The sequence below is a fragment of the Protopterus annectens genome, chromosome 9.part0 (genome assembly GCF_019279795.1).
Source record: "Protopterus annectens isolate FY-2018-M chromosome 9.part0, PAN1.0, whole genome shotgun sequence".
Classification (NCBI taxonomy): Eukaryota; Metazoa; Chordata; order Ceratodontiformes; family Protopteridae; genus Protopterus; species Protopterus annectens.
Genome location: NC_056743.1, coordinates 630,214,869 through 630,242,605, shown reverse-complemented (window position 1 = coordinate 630,242,605; position 27,737 = coordinate 630,214,869). Strand labels below are relative to the sequence as shown.

The 27,737-nt window shown below is 38.3% G+C and overlaps 1 protein-coding gene across 1 annotated transcript in view; it reads left to right on the top strand.

Annotated features, from left to right (window-relative positions):
• NOTCH4 (notch receptor 4) overlaps nt 1–27,737 on the top strand; it is a 563,400-nt gene that overhangs the window by 237,167 nt on the left and 298,496 nt on the right. Inside the window, exons 9-10 of the mRNA XM_044083199.1 lie at nt 13,632–13,745; nt 19,665–19,778. Coding sequence (XP_043939134.1) covers nt 13,632–13,745; nt 19,665–19,778 — 228 coding nt within the window. The remainder of the gene's footprint in view (nt 1–13,631; nt 13,746–19,664; nt 19,779–27,737) is intronic.

Below are 27,737 nucleotides of genomic sequence, written 5' to 3'. Positions count from 1 at the left end.
TATAGTAAACTTCCAGACACTGGACCCATCCCAGTTTGGTTTCTTCAAGGGCAGATCATGCCTACTCAACCTGGTGGACTTCTTTGAGAAGGTCACCAGAGTAACAGATGAGGGCAAAATCGTTCACACTGCCTACTTTGACCTGGCCAAGGCATTTTACACAATACCCCACTCAGGCATTGTTGACAAACTCAAGAGGTTAGGTACCAACCCATATGTCACCCGGTGGATAGCCAACTGGCTCACAGAATGGACCCAGGAAGTTAGAATTGGGGAGTCCACCTCTACAAAGAGGCCAGTCACAAGTGGAGTTCCTCAGGGAACAGTCCTTGGACTGCTCCTTTTCAGCATTTACTTCTCAGAAGTCAAGGCCAATGTCAGTGGTATCTGGCTGACTAAATTTGCAGATGCTTGCAAATTAGGAGCTGTCATTGAATCTCACACTGACACAAATGTTCTCCAGGAAGGGCTGACAAAGACAAACAGCTGGTGTCAGAGCCATAAACTAAAACTAAATGCCAAGAAATGCATAAAAGTATCCTTTGGGAAATCATCCATCCCTGGTAACTATCATATTGGCAACACACCCCTTAGAGCTGACCCAGTAGTCAGGGACTTTGGACACACATAGATAGTAATCTAGCCTTTGATCATGACGTGTCTACAGTGGTGAGGAAATCATTCTATGTTGTGCAACTTACAAACAAAGGTATGGCATCCAAGTCCAATGAAGTCATTGTTCCACTGTATTCAGCATTCATCACACCTATCATTGAGTACAATGTACCCTTTGGTATGTACCTAACCACACATATCCAACAACTGGAACATCCACAGAGGTTGCTCACTAAAAGAATACAGGGCATAAGTAATATGTCCTATGCAGACCACCTCAAGGCCCTATCCCTGAATTTTGTCTCCTACAGGCTTTTGAGGGGAGATCTATGACTGGCGTACAGGGCATTGTCAGACCCCCCCCTCTGATGGACCTACTAAATATCCACAAAACAAACAGTCCCAGAATTACCCATTCTAAAGACTTAAACCTTGCCTGTGATATAAATAAGACCTACTGGAATGATAGATATGTATCTCAGGGAATACCCCATCTATGGAACAGGCTCCCCATCCATGTGAAGCAGAGTTCCTCCCTAACCCAATTCAAGTGCAACTTGAACAATTGGATGGGAAACAGGAAATTCATCCCTGGTTTGGCACCTATGTCTCTCATGCAAACAGGTAACCTGTAAATGGTTCATCTCCCAGGCCCATGCTTACACTTACAAAGGTAACAGAACTTGTCAAAGATTTGGGATGCATGGCTAGGCTTAAAAAGGCCATTGTGGTCGTTAGTCTAGTAAACACCTATGAGCCTATGATGCCATGCAGAAAAAAGTGCAGTTTAACTGGGACTGCCTCATCAGGCTTTCAATTGTATTTTTGTATCTCACAGCTTATACTGTTTTTATTGAGCAGAGTACATTTATGTGAATTCAGAGGAAGGGAACATCAAATGCATGCAGGTAAGGTAAATGTGGGTTTGGGAAGCTAATGCCGAAACTGTCAGATATTCTGAGGTTTTCAGCATTGCAGGTGGGAGTGTCTGTGTGAATGTAGGAGTGATATGGTTAGAGTCTGCCTTAGTAGAGTTCAAGGTTTTATGACCTCTAGCTATTTTTTTTTAAACAAAAAACTTCTTTATTAAATTATCATGTATGACATAAGCCATGTTACATTTATATAAATGAAAATAAACCATAGTGATAAAATCTCAGTTGCAGGGTGGCCGCGGTGGCGCAGCGGTTAGGGTTGCCACCTCAGAGCAAGAGGTTCTCCGGTTCGATTCTTGGCTGGGGTGCCTTCTGTGTGGAGACTGCATGTCCTCACTGTGGTCGTATGGGTTTCCTCTGGGAGCTCTGGTTTTCTCCCACATCCCAAAGACATGCAGTAGGTGGATTGGACACTCTAAATTAGCCCTAGGCATGAGTGCTTGCATGTGTGTGTGTGCCTTCTGTGGAAGATTGGGCGCCAGGCTGGCAACTCGACACAGTAAAACTCCATTGCCAATCATGAGCAGACAGGTGATCTGCTGTGGTAACCCCTAACTGGGAAAAGCTGAAAGAAGAAGAAGATAAAATCTCAGTTGCAAACATTATACATTTCAAACAATGCCGACACAAATGTAGCTGCAAACATTATACATCACTTTTAACGTATCCAGTCATTTTTAGTCAACCATTACATAGCTCATTCAAATCATGCCTCCTTTTAAACCTCATTTCTCTTCTGCATGTACTGATACCACATTTCCCATTTTTTTCCTATGTAATTTGCTCCTACCCCTTTCTAAAGATCCCAGTTCCAGTTGTTTTATCTCTGTTACTACTTTTGCTATTTCTAGTAAAGCTGGTTTAGACTTTGATTTCCTTTTTATAGTAATTGCTTTTTTTCAGTCATCATAATTAGGATCAGCAAGGCCTTACTATGTCTAGGCAATTCCAGTTCTCTATCATAGCTCAAAAAATAATTCCTCTAATTACTCCAATTTGCTCACTCAGCATCTCTGACAGAGCAGTTTGCAGGGAATCTTTAAAGTCTGCCAACTCATTACACTCCCAGAAAATATGTTCCCAGTTACCTCTTTCTTCCCTATCACACCTTCAACATTTGCTGTCTACCCGAAGAAAAATTATTTGAAGTCTGCTTGGGGTATAAACATACCTATATAAACACTTCCTGGCAAAGATCCTAAATCGTCTGTTGTTGTGAACTGCTTATCTGTCTTTCTTCCCAATCTTTCCTAACCTCCTCTGATTGATTCTTATAGTTACCATGCAGTATTTTATATGCTTGCATGTGTGTGTGTGTGCCTTCTGTGGAAGATTGGGCGCCAGGCTGGCAACTCGACACAGTAAAACTCCATTGCCAATCATGAGCAGACAGGTGATCCGCTGTGGTAACCCCTAACTGGGAAAAGCTGAAAGAAGAAGAAGATAAAATCTCAGTTGCAAACATTATACATTTCAAACAATGCCGACACAAATGTAGCTGCAAACATTATACATCACTTTTAACGTATCCAGTCATTTTTAGTCAAACATTACATAGCTCATTCAAATCATGCCTTCTTTTAAACCTCATTTCTCTTCTGCATGTACTGATACCACATTTCCCATTTTTTTCCTATGTAATTTGCTCCTACCCCTTTCTAAAGATCCCAGTTCCAGTTGTTTTATCTCTGTTACTACCTTTGCTATTTCTAGTAAAGCTGGTTTAGACTTTGATTTCCTTTTTATAGTAATTGCTTTTTTTCAGTCATCATAATTAGGATCAGCAAGGCCTTACTATGTCTAGGCAATTCCAGTTCTCTATCATAGCTCAAAAAAATAATTCCTCTAATTACTCCAATTTGCTCACTCAGCATCTCTGACAGAGCAGTTTGCAGGGAATCTTTAAAGTCTGCCAACTCATTACACTCCCAGAAAATATGTTCCCAGTTACCTCTTTCTTCCCTATCACACCTTCAACATTTGCTGTCTACCCGAAGAAAAATTATTTGAAGTCTGCTTGGGGTATAAACATACCTATATAAACACTTCCCGGCAAAGATCCTAAATCGTCTGTTGTTGTGAACTGCTTATCTGTCTCTCTTCCCAATCTTTCCTAACCTCCTCTGATTGATTCTTATAGTTACCATGCAGTATTTTATATGCTCTACTAATTATTCCTTTTTTAATGGCAACTTCTGTTCTAGACTCTACTAAAAACTCTGCCAGTGCTGGTCTTTCATTTAGGACCCCCTATTTCTTTCTCTTTGTCTATACTCTGATACCAGTCCTTGATATGGAAGGCAGTCTCTGGCCTGCAGTCCAGATAAGTTCTGGGCATCTTCCCATTCTATTACCTTTCCCTTTCTAGTTATTTGCTCACAATACCTTGGTTCCTTTGTCAGTTATCTGCAATATATTCCCACCCCTTCCTGCATATAGTCTGTATCCCTAATTGCAGTCATCCTTATCAGTAGAATCTCCTTTCTCCATTCCTGTGTTGGCTTATTTCTTAGAATACCTTTGCTACTTTATGAATATAATATTCTGCATGATTATTGTTGTTCTCCTTAAAGGTCTGCATCCAAAATCCCAGTCTCTCCCTGTTACTTGAGGTTCCACCCTCTTTCGTCATCATCTCTTTCCACTTTGAATTATAGTTTTCTGCTTGTGCTATGTATAGGAGGCTTAACTTTGCTGCTCTGAAATACCCCTTCAATTCTGGTAATCCCAATCCAGTTTGCTCTATTGGAAGAATCAGATTATCCCACTTGACTCTTGCCATCATCCCCTCCCAGATAAAATCCTTCAGCTCTTTATTAATTGCAATCCATAACTTCTCTTCTGGTTGATAAAAATATGCCTGAAAAGTGTATAAGACTAAAGGGACTAAAAACACTTTAAGTGCTTGCATCTTACTATCGATATGCATATATGAGCTTCCATTTTCTCAGTTTGCATATTATCTTTTGTTTAGTCTCTTCCCACATATTCTTAGCAGCCACACTGGTATCACTTTTAATCCATACTCCTAAATACATCATTTTATCATGTCCCCATAAATATGGATATTGCTGAACCAATTTGAATGTGGGTACATAGTTTACAGCTATTGTTTTTCATTAATACAATTCCAAAAGGTTTGAAACTGTCTCAATATGTTCCACAGCACTGTAATGTCCCTTTCTGGTTTTGTCAGGTATAAAATAATGTCATCTGCAAATAAAACCAGCTTTTCTTGACTATCATACCAATTATATATTTGAATTTCTGAATCCCTTATTTTCTTTGCCAGTGATTCTAAATGTAATGCAAATAACAAAGGGGTGAGAGGACACCCCTGTCTGGTTCCACTGCTCAATCAGAGATTATCAGAGAGGACCCCACCCACTTTAATTTTCACTTCCAATCCCTCATATATCCTCCTAATCAACCTTATAATTTTATCAGGGAATGCAAATGTTTCCATTGCTCTGCTCATAAAATCCTAGCTTATGCTGTCAAACGCTTTCTCTGCATCAAGACCCACCAGCAACCGTGGTACTTTTTTACATTCTGCTTCCCTCTGGATCATCACTGTTCTGTTTATGTTGTCAAATGCATGCCTCTTCTCCACAAAACCACATTGATCCATATCTATCAAGTTTGACTTCATTTTTCCTATTATGTTAGCCATTATAGACGTAAACATTTTATTTTAACAGTAGTCTCTCCTTTGATAATCACATTGGCACAGTGGTCAGGAAATCCTTCTACGTGGCACACCTCATCACAAAAGGTTTCTCATCCAGGAAAAAAGAGGTCATTGTTCCCCTCTACTCATCACTTATTAGACCCATTATAGAGTACAATGCCCCTTTTGGTATGTACCTCACAAGACATCTACAACAACTGGAAAGGCCACAGAAATACCTCACAAAGAGGATTACCGGCCTCAAACAGATGCCCTGTGCAGACCGTCTCAAAAAACTTCAGCTTTACTCCGTTCCATATCGCCTACTCAGAGGCGATCTCTGCCTAACATACAAAGATATGTCAAACCCAGAGCTGTTGGACATGCTCCACTTAAAGAAATCCCAATCCCTCTGAGCTACATGCTCTAGGGACCTAAACCTTGTCACCACAATAAATAGAACATGCTGGATGGATAGATTCCTGTCCCAGAGACTTCCCATACTCTGGAACAAACTACCTATCTATATCAAACAAAGCTCCTCATTAGCACTCTTCAAGAAAAATCTTGATGATTGGATGGGAGATAGGAAATTCACCCCGGGGATCACTTCTGTGGCTCTGCTTGACCGGGGCACAGTAAAATTATTTTCTTGGGTGGCAAAAGCCAGGGTACCATTTGGCTAGGCTTATATAGACCCTAGAGCCAATCGCCTAGTACCTACCTATGAATCTATGAACCTATAATCATGATTTAGTATTGAAATGGGCCTGTATGAAGCTGGATCTCATGGATCTTTATTGTCTTTAGGTATTACAGCTACCACCACTTTCTTCCAAGAATGTTCGTACATCTACTCCTCGTTAAATACTGTTAAACTAATCCTGCCAGATATTTATCAGTTTTTCCCTCATAGCTTCCAAATTTCCACAGGAATATCATCTATTCCTGAAGACTGTCCTGTAGATTGGTTATATATCACCATTTTTATATCATTTCCTCCTATCCTAACTCTTAGTAATTGAGCCTCTTTTACCTCTAACCTTGGCATATTTAATTATTTCATAAAAATTTCCATTTGTACCTTTCATCGATTTCTATATTTCTCTGCTTTGTACAGACTTTCATATAATTTCCAAAATATTTCTAATACTTCTAAAGGATCCCATATTATCCTCCTTGTTATAGGCTCCCTAAGCCTGGTGACAGCCCTTTGTACATTCTGTTGCCTGAGTCGTTGTGCTAAATGTTTTTGTGCTCTAGAGTTATTATCAAAAAACAGTTGCTTAACATCAAGATTTCTAAACTCATACATATTATTGAGGTAATCCCTTATTTTCTGTTTAGCATCCAATAGGTGCTCCTCTTCTTGTCCTATAAGATTCCCCCTATTTTGAAATAATTTAATATTTGTCAGTTCCTCTAAATAATTTTTGTTACCTCTTAACCATATCTCCCTTTCTTTTATTTCCATCCTATTTTTAAATTCCACTTTAATTTTATCCCACTCTCAAGCTATATTTTCAGATGTTTCTATCTTCTCTAATAGGTCCTGAATAATTTCCGCTACCCATTCCTTAAATTCCTCTCTTTTTTCACAGATAGGAGGGAAAGTACCAGTGTCTCATTTTTATTTCATTACCCTGTGTTTTTACTTTAGCTATTATTGGTATATGATCTGGAATAGTTATTGGGTGCGTATCAAGACCTTCAATTAAATGCACATGTTCTTGTGAAATGTAAATTCTGTCTAGCCTAGCCCATTTTTGTATCTTGGAAAATAATATGTAAATTCATTCTGAATTCCTAGTACTCAGTTCACATCCTCCATGCCAAATATTTTCATACATTTCTTTAAAAATCTACCCTACTTTATTATGTTTCCCTTTCTGCGACCTAGACACATATTCACTATTGCAAATCAAATCTCAATCCCCACCTATTAGTAATATTCCTTACTGAAAGCTGATTATTTCTCCCAGAATCTTCTTTAGCACCATTATAGAAGTTTTGGTGAAATATAAATACATGTCAGTATAATCCTCTTCCCTTGCCAGTCACCCCTTAGTACTACAAATCTACCATTATTGTCTTTTTTCCTTTTCTATTACTACTGGAGCTCCTCTTGCAATTAATATAAGTACTCTTCTCTTCCTTTGTCCCAGGGGTATTCCACTAAATAACCATCCTTGAAAACCTTTCTTTATCAAATTCACATGTTTAGTTCTTTCCAAGTGCATCTCTTGTAGCATAGCAATTTGCACTCTACATTTTTAATATAATTTACTACTCTCTCTTTTTTGTATTTATCTGTGAGACCATTAACGTTTAAAGACATTATAGAAAGAATGATATTCTTGTTGGATTATTATTTACGCCTTTTTATGTATAACAGCTTTTTTGTTAAATTCCTAGTCCCATCTTTAGTGTTGCATGCATGCACTGTTCGGCAGGTTAATCTTTTATACAATTGTTTCTTGTCATCTCCAATTGAGCCTGTGTTACATCTTGCAGAACTTTTTATTTTATTGAAAACCCTCAAATAAAAATACACATACACACACCGAATACCCCCCTAAAACCTACTAACTTAATAATAACCCACAAAATGATGTATGTCTTCAAATACTGACATTTTACTCTCTTAATAGGAACAAAAGTTCCAAACTGACAGACACACACACACACAGACTCGAGCGAGAAAGAAAGATTATCCATGCTAAAACATATGATAGAGCCTGTGATTCTACTAAGTGTTGTCTGTTTTTGCCTTTTCGTTATAGCTCTCCCAGCTGAGAAAACATTTGAAGCCTTTCAGAAAACATTTTCCCCAAGCCATTTCTCTTTATCAGATTGTCTGCTAGTGACATAAGAACCAGATACAGGACTGTTTACTAGCAAAAGTTCTTACAATATTCAATATTCTTTTTCATTTACTTGCTTTCTGTTAAAACTTGTTACTATATGAAGCTAATGGCCTAAACCCAGTCATTTCCCTATGCAAGAATGAGAAAAAGCACACTTTTTTCTTTTGTCATGCTCTTTTAACCAGATCCTTTTTTTTTCTACATTGCAGTGCCCACATTTCTTAAAACTGAACAAGGAGAGAGAAGAAGGGAGAAAGAAACAAAAAGAATAAACAGAAGCATCTATTTACATTAGTATCCCCATTACACTTAAAAATAACTGAAAAAAATTACTTCATAACATGCCAAGCAAATCACACACCACTTAAGTAATACTGTTAGAAAAAAAATGTTTTACTTACAGTTAACCATCTCTCTCCTCCTCCCCTTTCCTGAGTATGTTTAAGAATGTTAATGACATGAAGTAGGGCATATGCCGCAGAGTCCCCTACAATTTTAACAAAATCCAAGAAAGTCACTATTTCCAAATTTTCTTGTTCTATTCCTATTTATCTCCATCTCTCAAACCTTGTCTCTGCTTCATCTCCAGTGCACTCTCGATTCTTCTAGTCAGCTCCTGCACTTTTTTCCCTCTCTCAAGTATTTTCCAATGAAACACTGGGAAAGTTTTCACTGGCACAGTCTCTCTGTGGTCTTTATTACCAGATGAACAAAAAGCAGAATCTGATGGCCTCTGTCTATTAATAAAGATGTGTGTATCATCATTTATTTGAAAACTAGTATGTCTTTTGTTTGTTTTAGTGTCTATGTACACACACACACACACACACACATATATATATATATATATATATATATATATATATATATATATATATATAAATGTGCACTCATCTGGCTAATAAAGTGCATTAAATAAATAATCAAAGAAAAAAGACATGGACCGTTGACCCTATTTCTGTACAACTACCTATAAGCAACTGATTTCTTTTTTCTTCTGCATCCAACCTCTTCAGGTTTCCTCCCTCTACTTCAACACTTTAAATCTATAAAACATTTTAGGATTTTCTTAGTGTGCTTCTGAACGAACTCTATAGAAGCATCGACAGTCAGGATTTCTAAAGTCTACAAATATTGATGCATATTTAAAGTGTAAGTTAGTATTGTGTGATGCAAACAAATTACAGTTTGTGGTTGAATGCATTATTTGTATCATAACTGAATTTAAATCTATTAAAAATGTTTACATTGAGCAGACTTCTAATAAATACATTATAATTCAACACCTGCATTCAAAAATAGATGTAATGGCTACTTTTCATTTCACCTGAAAGCAAGTTCCTGTTTCTGTAGCTGTTAACAAGTATCTACACAGATTTATGTTTTAAATTCAGACAGTTTTTTTGGAATGTTGTCCTTGTCCCAATAGACAAAACATATTTCCTATAGTAAATTTAACAAAACTACTACTACCTGCAATAAACTGCACAGCCAGTTATAAACAATGTTTGGATTTAAAAATATTATGGCTTCAGGAATTACTGAAGCCTTGCAACTGATTTCCTACCGCTGGACAGAAACATAAGCTTTTTTGTAGCTACCACATGGTATCTGTTCCAGTAATGTAGCAAAATATCTGTCACCTGCTTATGCTACTGACAGGATGCAAAAGAATGGTTCTTGCAATGTTCCTCCTACATTTAATTGAGTATAAACTGACTGGAGATTCAACTAGATGAAACAAGCTCTTTGAAGTTTCGACCAGACAAATCAATCAGTAAAAACAAAATGAAAACTCCAGCAAAGCTAGAACTTCCACTGAGTGACCTCCAAAACCTCTTTTATCCAGAGGCACATGGGATATATGCAAATGATCCTTATGAACATCAGGTGTTTCAGCTAATTGGCGATTTTGAACGCCCATGAATCACCAATTAGCTGAAACACCTGATGTTCATAAGGATCATTTGCATATATCCCTTGTGCCTCTGATACAAGTGGTTTTGGGAAGTCACCCAGTGGAAGTTCTAGCTTTGCTGGAGTTTTCATTTTGTTTCTACTGAATTTCTTTTTCAGTGACCCGACAAATCACATAAAACAGCATTTTTTCAGGATGGTGAGTTCCCATCCACATGCCCACCATGCCTTCCTTACTTATACATACTAACTCCAAGGCTTACAACCATGTAAGAAAGAGAAAAGCCCACATGCAGTGAATCATTACCAGCATGAAAAAAAATCTGTACCAGTGAGGATTTCTGTAATGAAGAATAACTAAGAAATTCAAGATCTGAGAGTCAAACTTGATACTTTGCACATGATGACATATAGGTAATACCTAGCAATTCTTAATTATAATTAACTTTAGAATTGTATGTTTATTCCATTTCTACCTCATTATTAACACTTCTAGTTTTGGTAGCTCATGTTTTTGTTTTGTGATTTTGATCTAAATCTTGCAGACAATACATTTCCTGCTTGAGTGTTTTAATAATTCTCTATGAAATCCATGTTTGCCACACATTTATTGGTTGCAACATCACGTTAGGTATTCAAATAAAGGTAAAATATCCAAGCACTGAAAAATTAAAGCACTAAAGTAAAGATATTGTGAATCCATAAAGCAGATGTTATCTGCCAAAATCAGATGGCCAAATCCCCATAGGATTAGCTTGGAGGATGTGTGTGCCCCTAAACTCTTTTACTAATACTGGATTTAGAACTACATTTGACCTTGCAGTAAAGAAAAACATTTTGTGTATAATGTCAATAAAGTGATTTTTAATAAATATACACAAACTGCTGCTCAGAAACATGTAATTCAGAGATATGCAATACTAAAACAGGAAATGTTATTTATTTATTTTATTTTACATTTGTTTATGTTTTCAAATGATCACCTGTATGTACTATAACCAAATTATTTCAATTTCCATTGCCCAAAACAAATCGGCCAACTCCTGTCATCAACTAAAGCCCTGGTTTACTCAAAATACAAAAATTAAAAAAACATTAAGAAACATACCTCTCAGCTATCTAGAATTTTAAGAATGTTGCAGATTTTGACTCAGAATCTTGCTCTGTCTCTCATAAAATGTTTCATTTTCTGGTAATTCATTGGAGATTATAATCAGTCCATACTGCCAGACATTTAAGTTTCATATCTTTATTGTTCAGAAAAAGCATACTATAGTAAAACCTATAGCTCAATTAAATTTTAAGAGAATTATTGTAATTTTAAAAATTATCTGTATTTTGGGGTTTTGCCCCCCCTCCCCCCCACCAATTATTTTTGCCTTTGTCCAGAATTCTTCATCAAGGATGTTGGGAGCTATGCTTAGAACGGAAAACTGTATTATGCATAATGATAATTAAGCTAATGGATTATATAATGAGATGGTTTATTCATTCATTCATTGTTTGCATCTGAAGTCTTAGCAACTTAGACGAAAACGCTGTGTGTGGAATTGCGTTCATGTGTTTGAATTAACTATTAAACCAGCTTTGGAAGTCTGTCATTGAGCCAACTATTTTCCTTCATCTGTGGTACTTATTTTCCTTGGTTTTGGAGTCGTTGGCATCTAAGTACCTGTTCCAGTGTTATTTTTGTGTTTTTTGTATAATGCATGTACTAGCTAGCAGCTGTATAACACTTTCAAAATGAGTGGCTGGCTGACACACACACACATCCCCCCCCCCCCCCCCATTTGAGGGTGTGAAGTGGCTCTGTTCCCTCCAGTGTCTGTTTTAATTTAGCAATTAATTTACCATTTGGTTTAAATGTTTTTGAGAATACGGTGGTTTTATTGAAACTAGGCAGTGGGCAGCAGTCAATCTGGAGAAAAAAGTGGGAGAGTAACACAACTTATATTATTTGTGAAACTCATCTTCAAATGTTCTGATACTAGCTGGCCTACCAAATGATGAAGCAAAAAGAAATGGAGAAATCAGAATGCCTTGTTCAGCATGTTTCATATCCACCCACTGGTCAAGAATTTAACATACACTTAAAGGTGTAGAATTCTTTATATAAACAGGCAGCCTGTTCCATAAAATTGGTGTAGACTGTATCAGACACTTCCTTTTATTACACATTCTGCAAAGAGAAATAACAAAGGGTGAATTTCCATACCTTTAGGTTTAACTAGATACAGTCAAAGTTAATTAACGGATATAAGCAGATGTGAAGACAGTGATTTTAGGAAATGCAGTAACCAAGATTCAGATGGTAGGGAGAGTAGTTTTAAATTACTAGTGTGCTGTTAGAGCATTTAGAGATGAGACAGCATCCTACAGCCTGACACTAGTGTCTGAATGCTTGTCTGGTATATATAAAGTCACATCTGAATTCTAAAATGAATAGTCTGGAATAAGAGTGGTTTAGATAAATTATTGCTTGTTCAGACTGGCTTCATATCAGTGATTGAGTTTGATACTAATTTGCTTCCTTCAGCAAATACTAGTTTGGGCCAGATTTAAGACAGTTGAATTAAGTCAGAATTTAATTTAAAAGTGATCTTTTCAAATTATTTTAAACATGCTTATCAGAGAAACTACATTTTATTTACATGTAATCATCTTTTATTTAACCTTCTGCCAGTTTAGTTCAGACTGCTGCTGTAGAATATTCAAACAGAAATTACATACCATTCACCAAGTCGGTCAAATGCATGTTTCTGGCATTTGTATAAATGACAAATAGCATAATAAATAGGAGGAACAATCATGAATAGAGTCAAAATAAAAATAAAATCAGTTAAGCCACAACAAATGTAAGCAGTAAATATGAAAATTGAACTTTTTAAATATCAGGCAGCTTAAGGAAGCAGACTGGCATTCCAAACACCACCTACATCAGCTATTCTCAGCTTTCCTATATTGCAAAAGGGTGCTACATATAATTTACCCAGGCTTAAATTGTTTGTTGTAATGATAGGAATGCTAAGTTGTCATGTGAGGAAGCTGGGTTAAATAATGTCTGAGTATAACTGCTGCCAAAAGATAGCTAATTCATTGGCACAGTGGTAGATACTTTCTTACTACCGTTTGTTAGTTTTAGATTCATATGAATAATGGTTAATAAGATTTTTTTCTACTTTCATGACCAGTCATAAACTTGACTATTATTATTGGCATCTGTGCTGTTTTATTATACAATGTGCTGGTAGTTATGACTGTGTAATCAGGATGTTTGTATCTAAAGCTTAGAAATTAAATGAAACAAGGTCTGTGCTATGCATTGAGCCATGTACTGGGTGGTTAAAAAATACTTTATTTACTTTGCCTCCTATACCAGAATGGAAACCTATGCAACACACAAACCCTGTAGTTCATTGAAGAATACGTTCTCACCACCATTTCTGCAGTAATCTTAATGTCATAATTTATAGTGATGAAAGTGTTCAGAGTACTGGATTACTCAGGAGGAATGGATAAGTGAAACAATAGGCTAGTGATGTAAATGCTATACTTAAAATAGATAAGCAGGTCAAAACCATGCTGTTACTACTTCCAATCATGTTAATTTGACATCTCTCTTTTTAGGATATGATGGAACATTGTGTGAGCTTAACAAAGATGACTGTATCACAAATCCTTGTTTAAATGGTGGATCCTGTACAGACCTCATTAATGATGTGTCCTGCGAGTGCCCCTCAGGTAGGTGTCTCTGTCCTCCATTGGCTCTACACTGCTAAGTACCTATCTGCTTAACATTATACTTAAAAGCCTTGCTAACATGGTGTTGAGCTTTGCCTTGCTGCTGGAAATAAGTACATTTGGTTCAAATGAGGATACCAGCATCGGCCTTGTAACTATTACCATAACAACCTCTCACTAGAAACCTAACCTGTTAATCCCTTCTCAAGGAAATCTTTAAAGTTCTACCATTTACTAAACATGCTGATACTGAATATTATTTGACAGCTTAGGTCCCAGTACTAGCTTGTCACTTTCTGTACTATTAAGTGTGCCTATAGTTGGCTCTGCTATCACATTTTTGAGACATAATGATAATCCTCCATGGACTGGATATTCTGATCCAATGATAACCTATGTTTTGTAGACTCATAGAATCAAAGATATTCTAAAGCCACTGAATCTCTTGACTAGAGACCAGTTGGGATAATGGTTAAGGTCTTTTTTTTCCTATGCACAAGGTACAAGGTTCAATCCTGACCTCCAGCCAATGCCTGTGTAAAGTTTGCATGTGCTCCATGTGTCTCTTTGGGGCTCTTCACACTTTCAAAAAATGTGCTGAGTGATTCCATCTTAAACTCACCAATGAATGGAACTGTGGCCAGCAACACAGACTCTATATAGTGGCCTATAGTGTGAAAAGTTGTATAAGACCAACTACTTCGGCCATCTACTGTGGTGCACAGTATCCTCAAGATAGGAGAGCACTGATCACAGACTGCATGCTGTGGCAGTGCTAGTCACGCCATGCTGTAAAATGTGTCTCTAAGTAATTGGATCATGTTGACTAATGATGCCAAATGGGCACAGATATTGGCTGGTGCCTGGTGATAAGTGAGTTAAGGACCCAGCCTACTCCGACCTACACCAGAGACCCATGCTAACAGTGAGAGGGGTGCATGTGGCCCTATTGGCCAGTGTGTGCCCAACAAAAAACTCAGCACCCCTGGGTCAATAAGCTACTGGCTATCTGGTGTTCAGCTGTCCAGTTGTTCAGCCTGGGTTACCTGGGATAGCTCTGGGATAGCTCCACTGAGCACAGAAGAAGTTATCAGGGACCTGGGGACCCAGGTTGATAGTAGTCTGTCATTCGACACCCATGTAGCTAAAGTAGTTAGGAAGACCTTCTACATTGCCCACCTTATCATGAAGGGATTCTCATCTAGATCAAGGGAGGTCATAGTCTCCCTTTACTCATCACTCATCAGACCAATGATTGAGTACAATGCCCCATTCGGAATGTATCTGACCCGACACTTGCAGCAGCTGGAGAGGCCACAAAAGTTCCTCACCAAAAGGATAAAGGGTCTCAAAAATCTGTCCTATGCTGCCCGACTGAAAGAACTCCAGCTCTATTCAGTCGCCAGCTTGCTCAGAGGTGACCTTTGCCTAACATACAAGGCCATGTCAAACCCAGATTTGATGAATATGCTTCACCTCAAAAATCTAGATCCATCAGAGCCACAAGGGCGGAGACTTAAACCTTGTCACGGCTATTAATAGGGCGTGCTGGAGGGATAGATTCATCACCCAAAGACTCCCTATGCTGTGGAACAAAATCCCGGTACATGTGAGGCAGAGCACCTCGCTGGCCTTGTTCAAGAGAAATCTTGACCAATGGATGGGAGATCGCAGATATACCCCAGGGATTACCTCAGTGTCACTGCTCGACAGAGGCACAGCAAAATAATGGGTATAGTTCCCCATACTAAAGGGGTGGCGTAAGCCACAAAACGATGGGCTAGGCTTGTAAATGCCCTCGGGCAGATAGCCTAGTATGAACCTATGAACCTATGAACCTATGTTGTGCGAAAGCTGGACATAAAACCAATCAACCTGCCAAACATCAATTAAGAATTGTTACACTTAATGTAGGTTCACTGACACGATGGAGCTTGGAAGTAGATGACATGATGGTACAGAGGAGGCTGGACATCCTATGTATGCAAGAAACAAGATAGAAGAGTAATGCAGCAAAGATACTGGGCCCGAGATCCAGAGTCTACTACCCAGGAGGAGGACAGGTGAGAAATGGTGTAGGAATTGTGGAGAGAGAGAGGCTTCAGAAGGCAGTTAGTGATATTATCAGAATTAGTGACAGACTAATGGCAGTCAGACTGTGTTGTAATGATAGGTCAGTATTCATTACAGACTGTGTTTTAATGATAGGTCAGTATTCATTACAGACTGTGTTGTAATGATAGGTCAGTATTCATTAGAGACTGTGTTGTAATGATAGTCAGTGTTCATTACAGACTGTGTTGTAATGATAGGTCAGTATTCATTACAGACTGTGTTTTAATGATAGGTCAGTATTCATTACAGACTGTGTTGTAATGATAGGTCAGTATTCATTAGAGACTGTGTTGTAATGATAGTCAGTGTTCATTACAGACTGTGTTGTAATGATAGGTCAGTATTCATTACAGACTGTGTTGTAATGATAGGTCAGTATTCATTACATACTGTGTTGTAATGATAGGTCAGTATTCATTACAGACTGTGTTGTAATGATAGGTCAGTATTCATTACAGACTGTGTTGTAATGATAGGTCAGTATTCATTACAGACTGTGTTGTAATGATAGTCAGTGTTCATTACAGACTGTGTTGTAATGATAGGTCAGTATTCATTACAAACTGTGTTGTAATGATAGGTCAGTATTCATTACAGACTGTGTTGTAATGATAGGTCAGTATTCATTACAGACTGTGTTGTAATGATAGGTCATTGTTCATTACAGACTGTGTTGTAATGATAGGTCAGTATTCATTACAGACTGTGTTGTAATGATAGGTCAGTATTCATTACAGACTGTGTTGTAATGATAGGTCAGTATTCATTACAGACTGTGTTGTAATGATAGGTCAGTATTCATTACAGACTGTGTTGTAATGATAGGTCAGTATTCATTACAGACTGTGTTGTAATGATAGGTCAGTATTCATTACAGACTGTGTTGTAATGATAGGTCAGTGTTCATTACAGACTGTGTTGTAATGATAGGTCAGTATTCATTACAGACTGTGTTGTAATGATAGGTCAGTGTTCATTTTCTCAGCCTACGCCCCACAGCAGGGTTGTAACAGTGAAGTAAAGAGCATATTCAAACAGCAGTTGCAGGATCTACTAAATAAAGCAGGGCAACAGGAATTGGTGTTGGTAATGGGTGACTTGAATGCACATATCGAGACAGACAGATATGAGGACTGCCTGGGCCCACATGGGTGGGGCAACAGGACCACATGACTCAGAAACAGAGACAGTCACAGCATCACATACAAGAGTGGCCAACATGCAACTAGGTGGACTTTCTCCTTGTAAGGAATGGGCACTGGTGTAGAATCAATGATTGCAAAGTCATCTCCAGTGAAACAATTGGCCCGTAGCAAAAGCCACTAGTTGCCATAATCAGCTGCATGCAGTGGTCAGAAAAGACTCTAAGATCAACACAGACCAGGCTGAAGACCTGGAAGTTGACTGGAGAGAAAGCACTACAGTTCAATGACTTACTCAGGCTCTAGCACCCCAAGAAGAGGAGGAAATAGGAGGAAATAAGTGGAGATGAAGAAGAATAGCAATGCCTCAAACCAGCATGTGTGAGGACTACAGAACAAATATGTGGCCAAGCCAGGTATGGAAATAAGGTATATAAGGAAAGCTGGTGATGGAATGCAGAAGTCCAGGAAGTCATCAAAAAAAAAAAAAGAAAGCGTGCAGGAAAAAGTGGGAGATAGAAAAGACGGACCAGGCTAGGAAGAAATACTGGTTGGCTAACAAAGAAGCTAAGAAAGGAATTGCAGTAGCAAAGAACAGGGCATGGGATGTACTCTACCATCTTAAGGAAAATGACTCAACACGTGGCACAAAGAAACTATATCAGGTTGCAAGGCAGAGACAGAAAGGTAAAGTAAACAGTCAGACACCCTTCATAAGGGATGCCAGCAGCAACCTAGTCACCAGCCCACAGGACATCAAAGGCAAATGGAGGGAGTACTTGTAGCAGCTTCTGAATGAAGAAAACACCTCAGAAGATGTACTTCCCAGACACAGCTTACGATGAGAGAAGAAGAGGAGCCCAGCCTAGAAGAAGTAAGAATAGCACTTAGGAAAATGAAGTCAGGGAAAGCAGCAGGCTCAGATGAGGTCACAACAGATATGATAAAGATGCTGTGTGATTTAGGGGAGAAATGGCTCCTGAGGGTACTCACAGCAGTGTGGAGAGAAAGGCATATTCCAGATAACTGGAGGATAAGTATACTTGTGTTAGTGTAGAAGAACAAAGGGGACATCCACACCTCTGGGCAGTACAGAGGTATCCAACTGCCGTCACACTGTATAAAAGTTCTAGAGAGGGTGATTTATAAATGGATACGCAGAGTAGTAGAAAGTAAGATGGGAGATGAGCAGATCAGATTCAGATCAGGATGCAGCACAACTGACCCAATGTTTGCAGTGAGGCAGATAGCTGAGAAGAAGCTACAGATGAGGAAAGACTATAACTGGGCATTCCTAGACTTGGGGAAAGCATATGACAAGGTCCCAAGAAATCTGTTTTGGGCAGTACTGTGATGGTTCGAAGTCCCAGAAACATTGGCAGAATTAGTGCAGGCTATGTACAAGGACCTCATGAGTAAAATACAAACAGTGTTCAGTCTCACAGAGGGGTACCCAGTGGGAGTGGGTATGCACCAGTGTTAACTCTGAACCCACTGCTGTTCATACTGGTGATGAACTATATTAGCAGAGAGATCAGCGGGGACAGATCAACAAAGTTGCTGTATGCAGATGATGTGGCATTACAGACAGATTCTGAGCAAGAACTTCAGCAAAGCATAGGAGAATGGAATGTAAAACTGAAGGCACATGAAATAATCACATATTTTATTTATCGTCACATTTTGTGCCTTGTTCATAATGACAGGAGGATTCATTTTCAGAGAACTGCTTATTCTAGGGGCACATCATTTGTGCAAAGGAAATCAAAAACAATTTATAGGTTCATAGGTAGGTACTAGGTTATCTGCCCGAAGACATTTATAAGCCTAGCCAGAATGTGTTGGCTTTCGCCACCCCCTTAGATTAGTTCCCTGTGCCTCTTTCCAGCGGAGCCACTGTAGTGATCCCAGAGGTAAACTTTCTGTTTCCCATCCACTCGTCAAGATTTCTTTTGAAGAGTGTTAGCGAGGAGCTCTTCCTAATGTAGACTGGGATCTTGTTACAAAGCATGGGAAGTCTCTTGGACAGGAATCTATCCCTCCAGCATGTCCTATTTATTGTTGTGGTGAGGTTTAGATCCCTAGAGCATGTGGCTCGTGGGGATAAGGTTTTCTTTAGGTGGAGCATGTCCATCAATTCTGGGTTGGACATGGCCTTGTATGTCAGGCAGAGATCACCTCTGGATAGGTGGTATGCAACTGAGTACAGCTGTAATTTCTTCAGTCAAGCTGCATAGGACATCTGTTTGAGGCCAGTGATCCTCTTGGTGAGGTACTTCTGTGGTCTTTCCAGCTGTTGCAGGTGTCTTGTAAGGTACATCCCAAATGGGGCGTTATACTCTATGATGGGTCTGATGATTGATGAGTAGAGGGGCACAATGACCTCTTTTGATCTGGATGCGAACCCTTTTGTGATTAGGTGGGCCACGTAGAAGGATTTTCTAACCACTTTGGCAATGTGATTATCAAAGGTGAGATTACTATATTATTATATATAATATATTATATTATATATATATTATATATATTATATTATTATTATTATGGTACTTTAAGTCACAAAGCACTTTTTAGCTTTCATAATTATTATATTTTTTGCATTGCTTCTGTTGTTCATATAAGCATGTAGTACATAAGCCTTCAATCTTGTTTTTATCTGCAGGATTCAATGGCTCCAGGTGTCAGAATGACATCAACGAATGTGAAAGCAGCCCATGCAAAAATGGAGGGATATGTCATGATGGCCCAGGACGATTTAACTGTACATGTCCTGCAGGTATGTAGCATCATATGAAGCAGTCCATGCAAAAATGGAGGGACATGCCATGATAGTGCAGGACAATTTAACTGTACATGTCCTGCAGGTATGCAGCATCATGTGAAGCAGTCCAGAAAACATCTAATTATACTGTAGAAAAAAATGTAGGCATTTCAGCACATTGGGCTAGTCAGACAACTGATAACAATGCTGGTGTGCAAACAGGTAGCCATCTTCAACAGTAGTCAGTTACAGGTGGTATTCAACTGTGGAGCTGAGTCAGTTAACAAAAAAGTAAGGGGGGCAGTCTGCTGCAGGAGAAAGGTGGGTGTGAAGAAAACTGTATATGGAAACTGACAGGAGTGCATACATGCACCAAGGCAAGTAACTGTATATGGAAACTGACAGGAGTGCATACATGCACCAAGGCAAGTAACTGTATATGGAAAATGACAGGAGTGCGTACATGCACCAAGACAAGTAACTGTATATGGAAACTGACAGGAGTGCGTACATGCACCAAGGCAAGTAACTGTATAAGGAAACTGACAGGAGTGCGTACATGCAGCAAGGCAAGTAACTGTATATGGAAACTGACAGGAGTGCGTACATGCACCAAGGCAAGTAACTGTATATGGAAACTGACAGGAGTGTGTACATGCACCAAGGCATGTAAATGAGTAAGCAAATAGATATGCAGCGGGAATAAACAGGTATATCGAGTAATGTGTGCAGAGAAAGAATATGTCATAGATAAGCAAGCACAAAAGTAATGTCATGGTCACAACTGTAAGTGTTATTAATGAAGTAAGACCCTCTGGGAAGGGCGCTTGTTTCAGGGAAGACTCAGATCTCTGCAGATCTCTGGGTTGGCTATATGATTTGAAGGTAGAAAAAAACTAAGATCTGTTGAATATAAGTTGTTTACAGTCCATGACATCATTTATGGCAGAAACTAAAACAAAAACTGGTATATGTTTGTTATAATGTATGTTTATGTTTGTGTGTGTGTTTAAGTTTATGTCTAAACAAAACAAAGTTCTTGCACTCAAACTCACACCTGATCAGCATTCTTCCCTCGAGCTCTAAAACCACCAACACTCAACTACTGTTTACTACATCTCACTCTACACTTCATCTTCCTCTCTGTCTTCTTCATTCATAGATCTCCTAATAATTATTTCCTCCTTAATCTGTCTACTTCTCCACATTCGTCCTTTTGTTTTCCCTAAATTTAAATCTCCTCTCTTCCGTTATACCACTCTATTTATATATTTCTTTACTGATGTCTCATACTTAATGTTAAACTTGAAAGAATACTCATTATATCCTTACTATTCTTGCTGCCACTTTTGATGCTAATTGTGTTAATATTTAGTCCTCGTTGTGATATGTTATACTGTTATTTATTTTACAATTCTTTGATTGCATTATTTTCTACATGCATTGCATATAAAACTCCTGCATTTCATTTATATATCTATATACATCTATCTCTCTCTCTCTCTCTCTCTCTCTCTCTCTCTCTGTGTGTGTGTGTGTGTGTGTGTGTGTGTGTGTGTGTGTGTGTGTGTGTGTGTGTGTGTGTGTGTGTGTGTGTGTATGTATGTGAGTGTGTGTGTGAGTGTGTGTGTATACATGTATGTGTGTGTGATTAATTGCTGCTTGTTACTTTCCCGTAGCATTTTTCCCTTTCCTTTGCTGAAAATAGGTTTTATTTCAATTGGTCTATCCTGGTCTCCAAATGTAAAACAAAATATATGAATAAACATTGTAATTTTAGTTTAGTCTTTTCAAGGCAATTTATGCCACTATAAAAAACAGTCTTACCAGTGGCTAGCAATTTGTTTTGTAGCAATAAGGATAAAGAGCTAAACAATATTGTCAACAAAGTCCTTTCTCAATTAAAACTCTGCTATAGAATTTTCCATATACTCTCTCCACTGGACACACAGAACTGGCTTAGAATGTTCTCCTTCACAAACCTGAATATGGATTACAGATTACCTTTGCTCATTTTTCACTCTCCATGGGATTCAATAATGCCTACACTAAGTGTGCACTAAGTGTACACCATTCACAGACAACGCAGACATAAATTCCACTTTCTTCCTCCTGATTTTATTTTTCCTACTGATATTCTTGCAGCTTTAAATATTGACAGGGATTCATAAAGGTTACCACAAAGTGTAGACTACATGTATACTTAGTATAATCTTTCTGAGTGACTAGAAAGCACAACAAATGTGATAAGAATGTTCTTGAATACATATAGTATACACTTTTTAGTGTGCACTTAGCATAGGTTTTATTGAATTTGGCCCTCTACTTATAATACCAAGACACTACAGACTGCAGAAAATAAAATATGCAGAATTGTAATGCTCACAGACTCACATTCTGACCAACGTAGTCTTCTGAAGACACTTAAGTGGCTTCCTGTTACAAATAGAAACCCACCTATTCAAAGTACTTAACAGTTATTGTCCTTTTCTGAACAGAAAACTGCCTTTCAGAAAGCAACTATACTCCCCGATGATTGAGTTTTCAGAAATTCAAAATTCATATGGCCAGAACCATATGATCACGTTTTTGAAAACTCATAGGTTTTGAGCAGAGATGACAGTACAGTGAGGATTGGGAACTATACCATTTTCTTCACTGTAGAGCGATCTTGGAGTTGGTATATAAAATTGGCAGGAGTGGAGGTTTGCCCCCCTGCAAAAATGTAAAAGGTAGATTTTGGTGGGTTTTTTTTTTTTGTTTTTTTGATGTTTGAGTTTTCAAAAACTCAATCATATGGTCCCAAACACATGAATTTCAAGTTTCTGAAAACTCAATCATATATATACTGGCAGGGGTGTGAAGGACACAACTCTCTCAGGCGGGGTGCAAGGTTATGTTTTAGTGCATGCATATTTTACTGTTGTTATTTTTACTTTAATCTTTTTCTGTTGCTTATCAGTCCTCAAATCTTGTTCAACATCAATTATTTTACACACACACACACACACACACACACACACACACACACACACACACACACATTCACACATATAAATGAGAAGAATTTTCTCCATACACCTATTATGTGATGCTCTTCTGTGCAATGTTTTTGGATACATGTATATATATATATATATATATATATATATATATATATATATATATATATATGTATATATATATATGTATGTATGTATAAAATAATATTACATATATAGAGAGATATGGACACACACACACACACACACACACACACACACACACACACACACACACACACACACACACACACACTCACACACTTTTCTATCATGTTGTCTTCATCTATACACATGTGCCACAGCCATTGTTTTACCACTGTAGCACAGCAGAGTCATATGTGTTGTACTGGACAGTGATTGTATTACTGACAATTGTATCTTGGGTACATAAGCTGACAGGTTGTATACTTTTTTGATATGAAATCCCAAAGAACTGTGTTCAATGAGGTATGACTGAGTAGCAGTATACAGGGATGGCTAATGAGCACATTGCAGCTCAACAACTTTTTCAGTCGTGTTAACCAGTCCTCTATAATCTGACTAGCTCCACTAGCTGACACGGTGCACAACAATCCCCTGTGTGGCTGCACCCAAATGTCTGTGATGAATGCAGGCATCACAACAGTGTTTAATGTAAAGTACCAACCTGCTCTGTATAGTCAGTAACCCCCAGCATCTGACCTGTTATTCTTACAGACAGTGCACAGTGCTATCATGCTGTGTACCATTACTGTAGATGTGCCCCCTCCAACACAGTGTGTGCTTGTACAAGGCAGGCTTGTAACATAAGGCTGTGAGCTGCTAAGGAATGTCTTTTAGTTCTGGGTTGAGTCTGTCTCACCACTTCCAAACTCAGAGTAAGTCAGAACCAGACTGTGCTTCCAGAACATCCCTAACAAGCGGCTCATATGTTTCTGGCAACATCTACCTATTTCCACCTGTACTGTTCAGAATATGGGTGCACAGCAAACAGTCCTTTATGACCTATAAAATTAGCAGCTATCTCCCCTGGCACTTCTAGTGCCATTTATATGTGCTTTATGGCCTATAAATGTAGCAGCTATCTCCCCTGACACTTCTAGTGCCATTTATATGTCCTTTATGGCCTATAAATGTAGCAGCTATCTCCCCTAGCACTTCTAGTGCCATTTATATGTCCTTTATGGCCTATAAATGTAGCAGCTATCTCCCCTGGCACTTCTAGTGCCATTTATATGTCCTTTATGGACTACAAATGTAGCAGCTATCTCCCCTGGCACTTCTAGTGCCATTTATATGTCCTTAATGACCTATAAATGTAGCAGCTATCTCCCCTGGCACGTCTAGTGCCATTTATATCATGAGTGCACATCAGTGCATTTCATGCTGTGTGCCCTTTAAATATTATAATCTTCCTTCCTGAGTGCTTCAAGTACATAGACCCATAGTAAGCTGTGTTGAGAACCCTTCAGATATAGTAACCCCTCCTGTCTAGTGCCCTTCCTGCTGCCACCTCCACCCCCTCTCCAACACTTAGCCTGTCTAAATGAAGCTGTTGCTCAGTGCACCATTCATTTCTCCCTGGGATCTACTAAACGCCTACTAATAGGGGCTCACTTCTGTTTCTGAATTGTACATCTGCCAGTGGTGCTGAAGAGATGCTCTCCTCAATAATGTTCACATCCAAGACAGAAGACGGAAATCATAACTTAATGCAGTTTGCCCATAGTACATAATGCATGATATATGACACCGAATAAATAATACACAATAGATAATGTGTGGTATGTAATACATAATACATATTACATAATAAATAATTTGTGATACATAATACATGTTATATAATACATGGTATATAATATGTAGTACATAGTGCATAATACAAGCTATATTATACATATGTGTCACATGATACACCGTACATTATACATAATACATTATACATGATGTGTAACATAATTTATGATACCCAATACATGTCACATATTACATGATACATAATACATTATAGGTGTAATATAAAACAAGATACATTATACATTATGTGTAATATATAATAGATTTATTTTACATTATGTGCAATATATAATACATGTATATATAATCCATGATACATAATACATAATATGTGATAAATAATATACAATATATAATACATAGTACATAATACAAGATACATAATATATATCTGTCACATACATGTTATGTGTCACATAATACAAGATACATACTACATTGTGTATGATGTTTAATACATGTAACATAATACAGGATATAATGAGGAAAACATACTCACAAGCGAGGAGAGCGTGTTGAGGAGATGGAAAGAGTGCTTTGAGGGGTTGATGAATGAAGAGAATGAGAGGAAGAGAAGGTTGGATGATGCAGGGATAGTGAATCATGAAGTACAATGGATTAGCAAGGTGGAAGTAAGAATAGCTATGAAGAGAATGAAGAATGGAAAGGCTGTTGGCCCAGATGACATACCTGTGGAAGCATGGAGGTGTTTATGTGAAATGGCAGTGGAGTTTTTAACAAGATTGTTTAATGAAATCTTAGAAAGTGAGAGGATGCCTGAGGAATGGAGAAAAAGTGTTTTGGTACCGATTTTTAAGAATAAGGGTGATGTGCAGAGCTGTAGTAACTACAGAGAGATTAAATTGATCAGTCACAGCATGAAGTTATGGGAAAGAGTAGTGAAAGCTAGGTTAAGAAGGGATGTGATGATTAGTGAACAGCAGTATGGTTTCATGGCGGGAAAGAGCACTACAGATGCGATGTTTGCTTGATGGAGAAGTACAGAGAATGTCAGAAGGAGTTGCATTGTGTTTTTGTAGATTTGGAGAAAGCATATGACAGGGTGCCTAGAGAGGAGTTGTGGTATTGTATGAGGAAGTCAGGAGTGTCAGAGAAGTATGTAAGAGTGGTACAGGATATGTACGAGGGTAGTGTGACAGCAGTGAGGTCTGTGGTGGGAGTGATGGATGCGTTTAAGGTGGAGGTGGGGTTACATCAAGGATCAGCTCTGAGCCCTTTCTTATTTGCAATGGTGATGGACAGGTTGACAGACGAGATCAGACAGGAGTCCCCATAGACTAGGATGTTTGCAGATGACATTATGATCTGTAGTGAGAGTAGGGAACAGGTGGAGGAGACCCTGGAAAGATGGAGATATGCTCTAGAGAGAAGAGGAATGAAGGTCAGCAGGACTAAGACAGAATATATGTGTGTGAATGAGAGGGAGGATAGAGGAATGGTGAGGATGCAAGGAGTAGATGTGGTGAAGGTGGATGAGTTTAAATACTTGGGGTCAATAGTTCAGAGTAACGGTGAGTGTGGAAGAGAGGTGAAGAAGAAAGTACAGGCAGGATGGAGTGGGTGGAGAAGAGTGTCAGGAGTGATTTGTGACAGATGAGTACCTGTAAGAGTGAAAGGGAAGGTCTACAAGAGGGTAGTGAGACCAGCTATGTTATATGGGTTGGAGACAGTGGCATTGACAAAAAGGCAGGAGTTTGAGCTGGATGTGGCAGAGTTAAAGATGTTAAGATTTACACTGGGTGTGACAAGGGTGGACAGGATTAAGAATAAGTATATTAGAGGGTCAGCCCAGGTTGGAAGGTTTGGAGACAAAGCCAGAGAGGCAAGATTACATTGGTTTGGACATGTGCTGAGAAGGGATGCAAAGTATATTGGGAAAAAGATGCTAAGGATGAAGCTACCAGGTAACAGGAAAAGAAGAAGGCCTAAGATAAGGTTTATGGATGTAGTGAGAGAGGACATGCAGGTGGTTGGTGTGACAGAGCAAGATGCAGAGGACAGGAAGAAATGGAAACAAGTAATCCGCTGTGGTGACCCCTAACGGGAACAGCCGAAAGAAGATAATGAACATAATACAGGATACACACTACATTATACATTATAGATCATGTGTAATACATAATACATTTATATAATAATGCTCTTAAATAATGCTGCTCAAGCATTGCTAGATCTACTGCTGGTCATCACTGCCGAGCTTGTCATTCAGCCTCATGTTGTTATCCAAGCTGGCTGGTAATCATCTGTTGAGCTTATAATTGTCTTAAAATCACAAAATCACTTTAAAGATTCCTGCTATCCAGCTTATATCTGTAAGCTGTTGAATAATCTATAATTTCTTGGACAGTCCTCTGAGAAGCTTGTTATTAAACTTGAATTAAGAATTAAATCTTATCTGCTAATGGCCATTTAACCAGTGTTACATACTTATGTGAGGCAGGTATCAATATTTAGTTTTAAGTCATTCATGTTGTATTTCATTTTGTTTTTAGTAATGTTTTTCATATGTGTCGGATTGTTTTAATTTATTTTTTTAATGTGTTAACTGGGTAAATGCACTGATCTACAGACCATTGTCAGGCATGACTTGGGCCTTAGTAAAGGCAAGATCCAATGTAAAAAAATAAAGTTACAAGGAGTATGCAACATCCAAGGAAAACAATTACAATTACAAGGAGTACACAGTTCAGAATTACCACATATAAGAATCATTTATTATTTTACATTGGTTGACCAGCAGTGGACAATTGACACTTCTAGTTTACAATAAAAATACTTTTATATCTACAGATGCATATTGCAGATTATTCAGGGTTTATCTTCTGATATGTGAGCACATTCACATAATTTGTTAATTTGCTAAATGTTCATTCAGGAGTACAGCTGTCATTATTTATTTTACCATCGCTACAGCTTTTCTCTGTAGGACTCTAAAGAAAATGGTCAATGTCTAATTGTCCATTCTTGGTCAACCAACAAGATATAAGTGACCACTCACTCATCTTTTTAATCAGGAATAAGACTGATATGTTAAACCCAACCATATATAAGAAAATAAGATGTAATAAAAATTTGAACACTGACAGTTTTCAAAAAGAACTTGTAGCCTGCGACTGGTCACCCCTGAAAC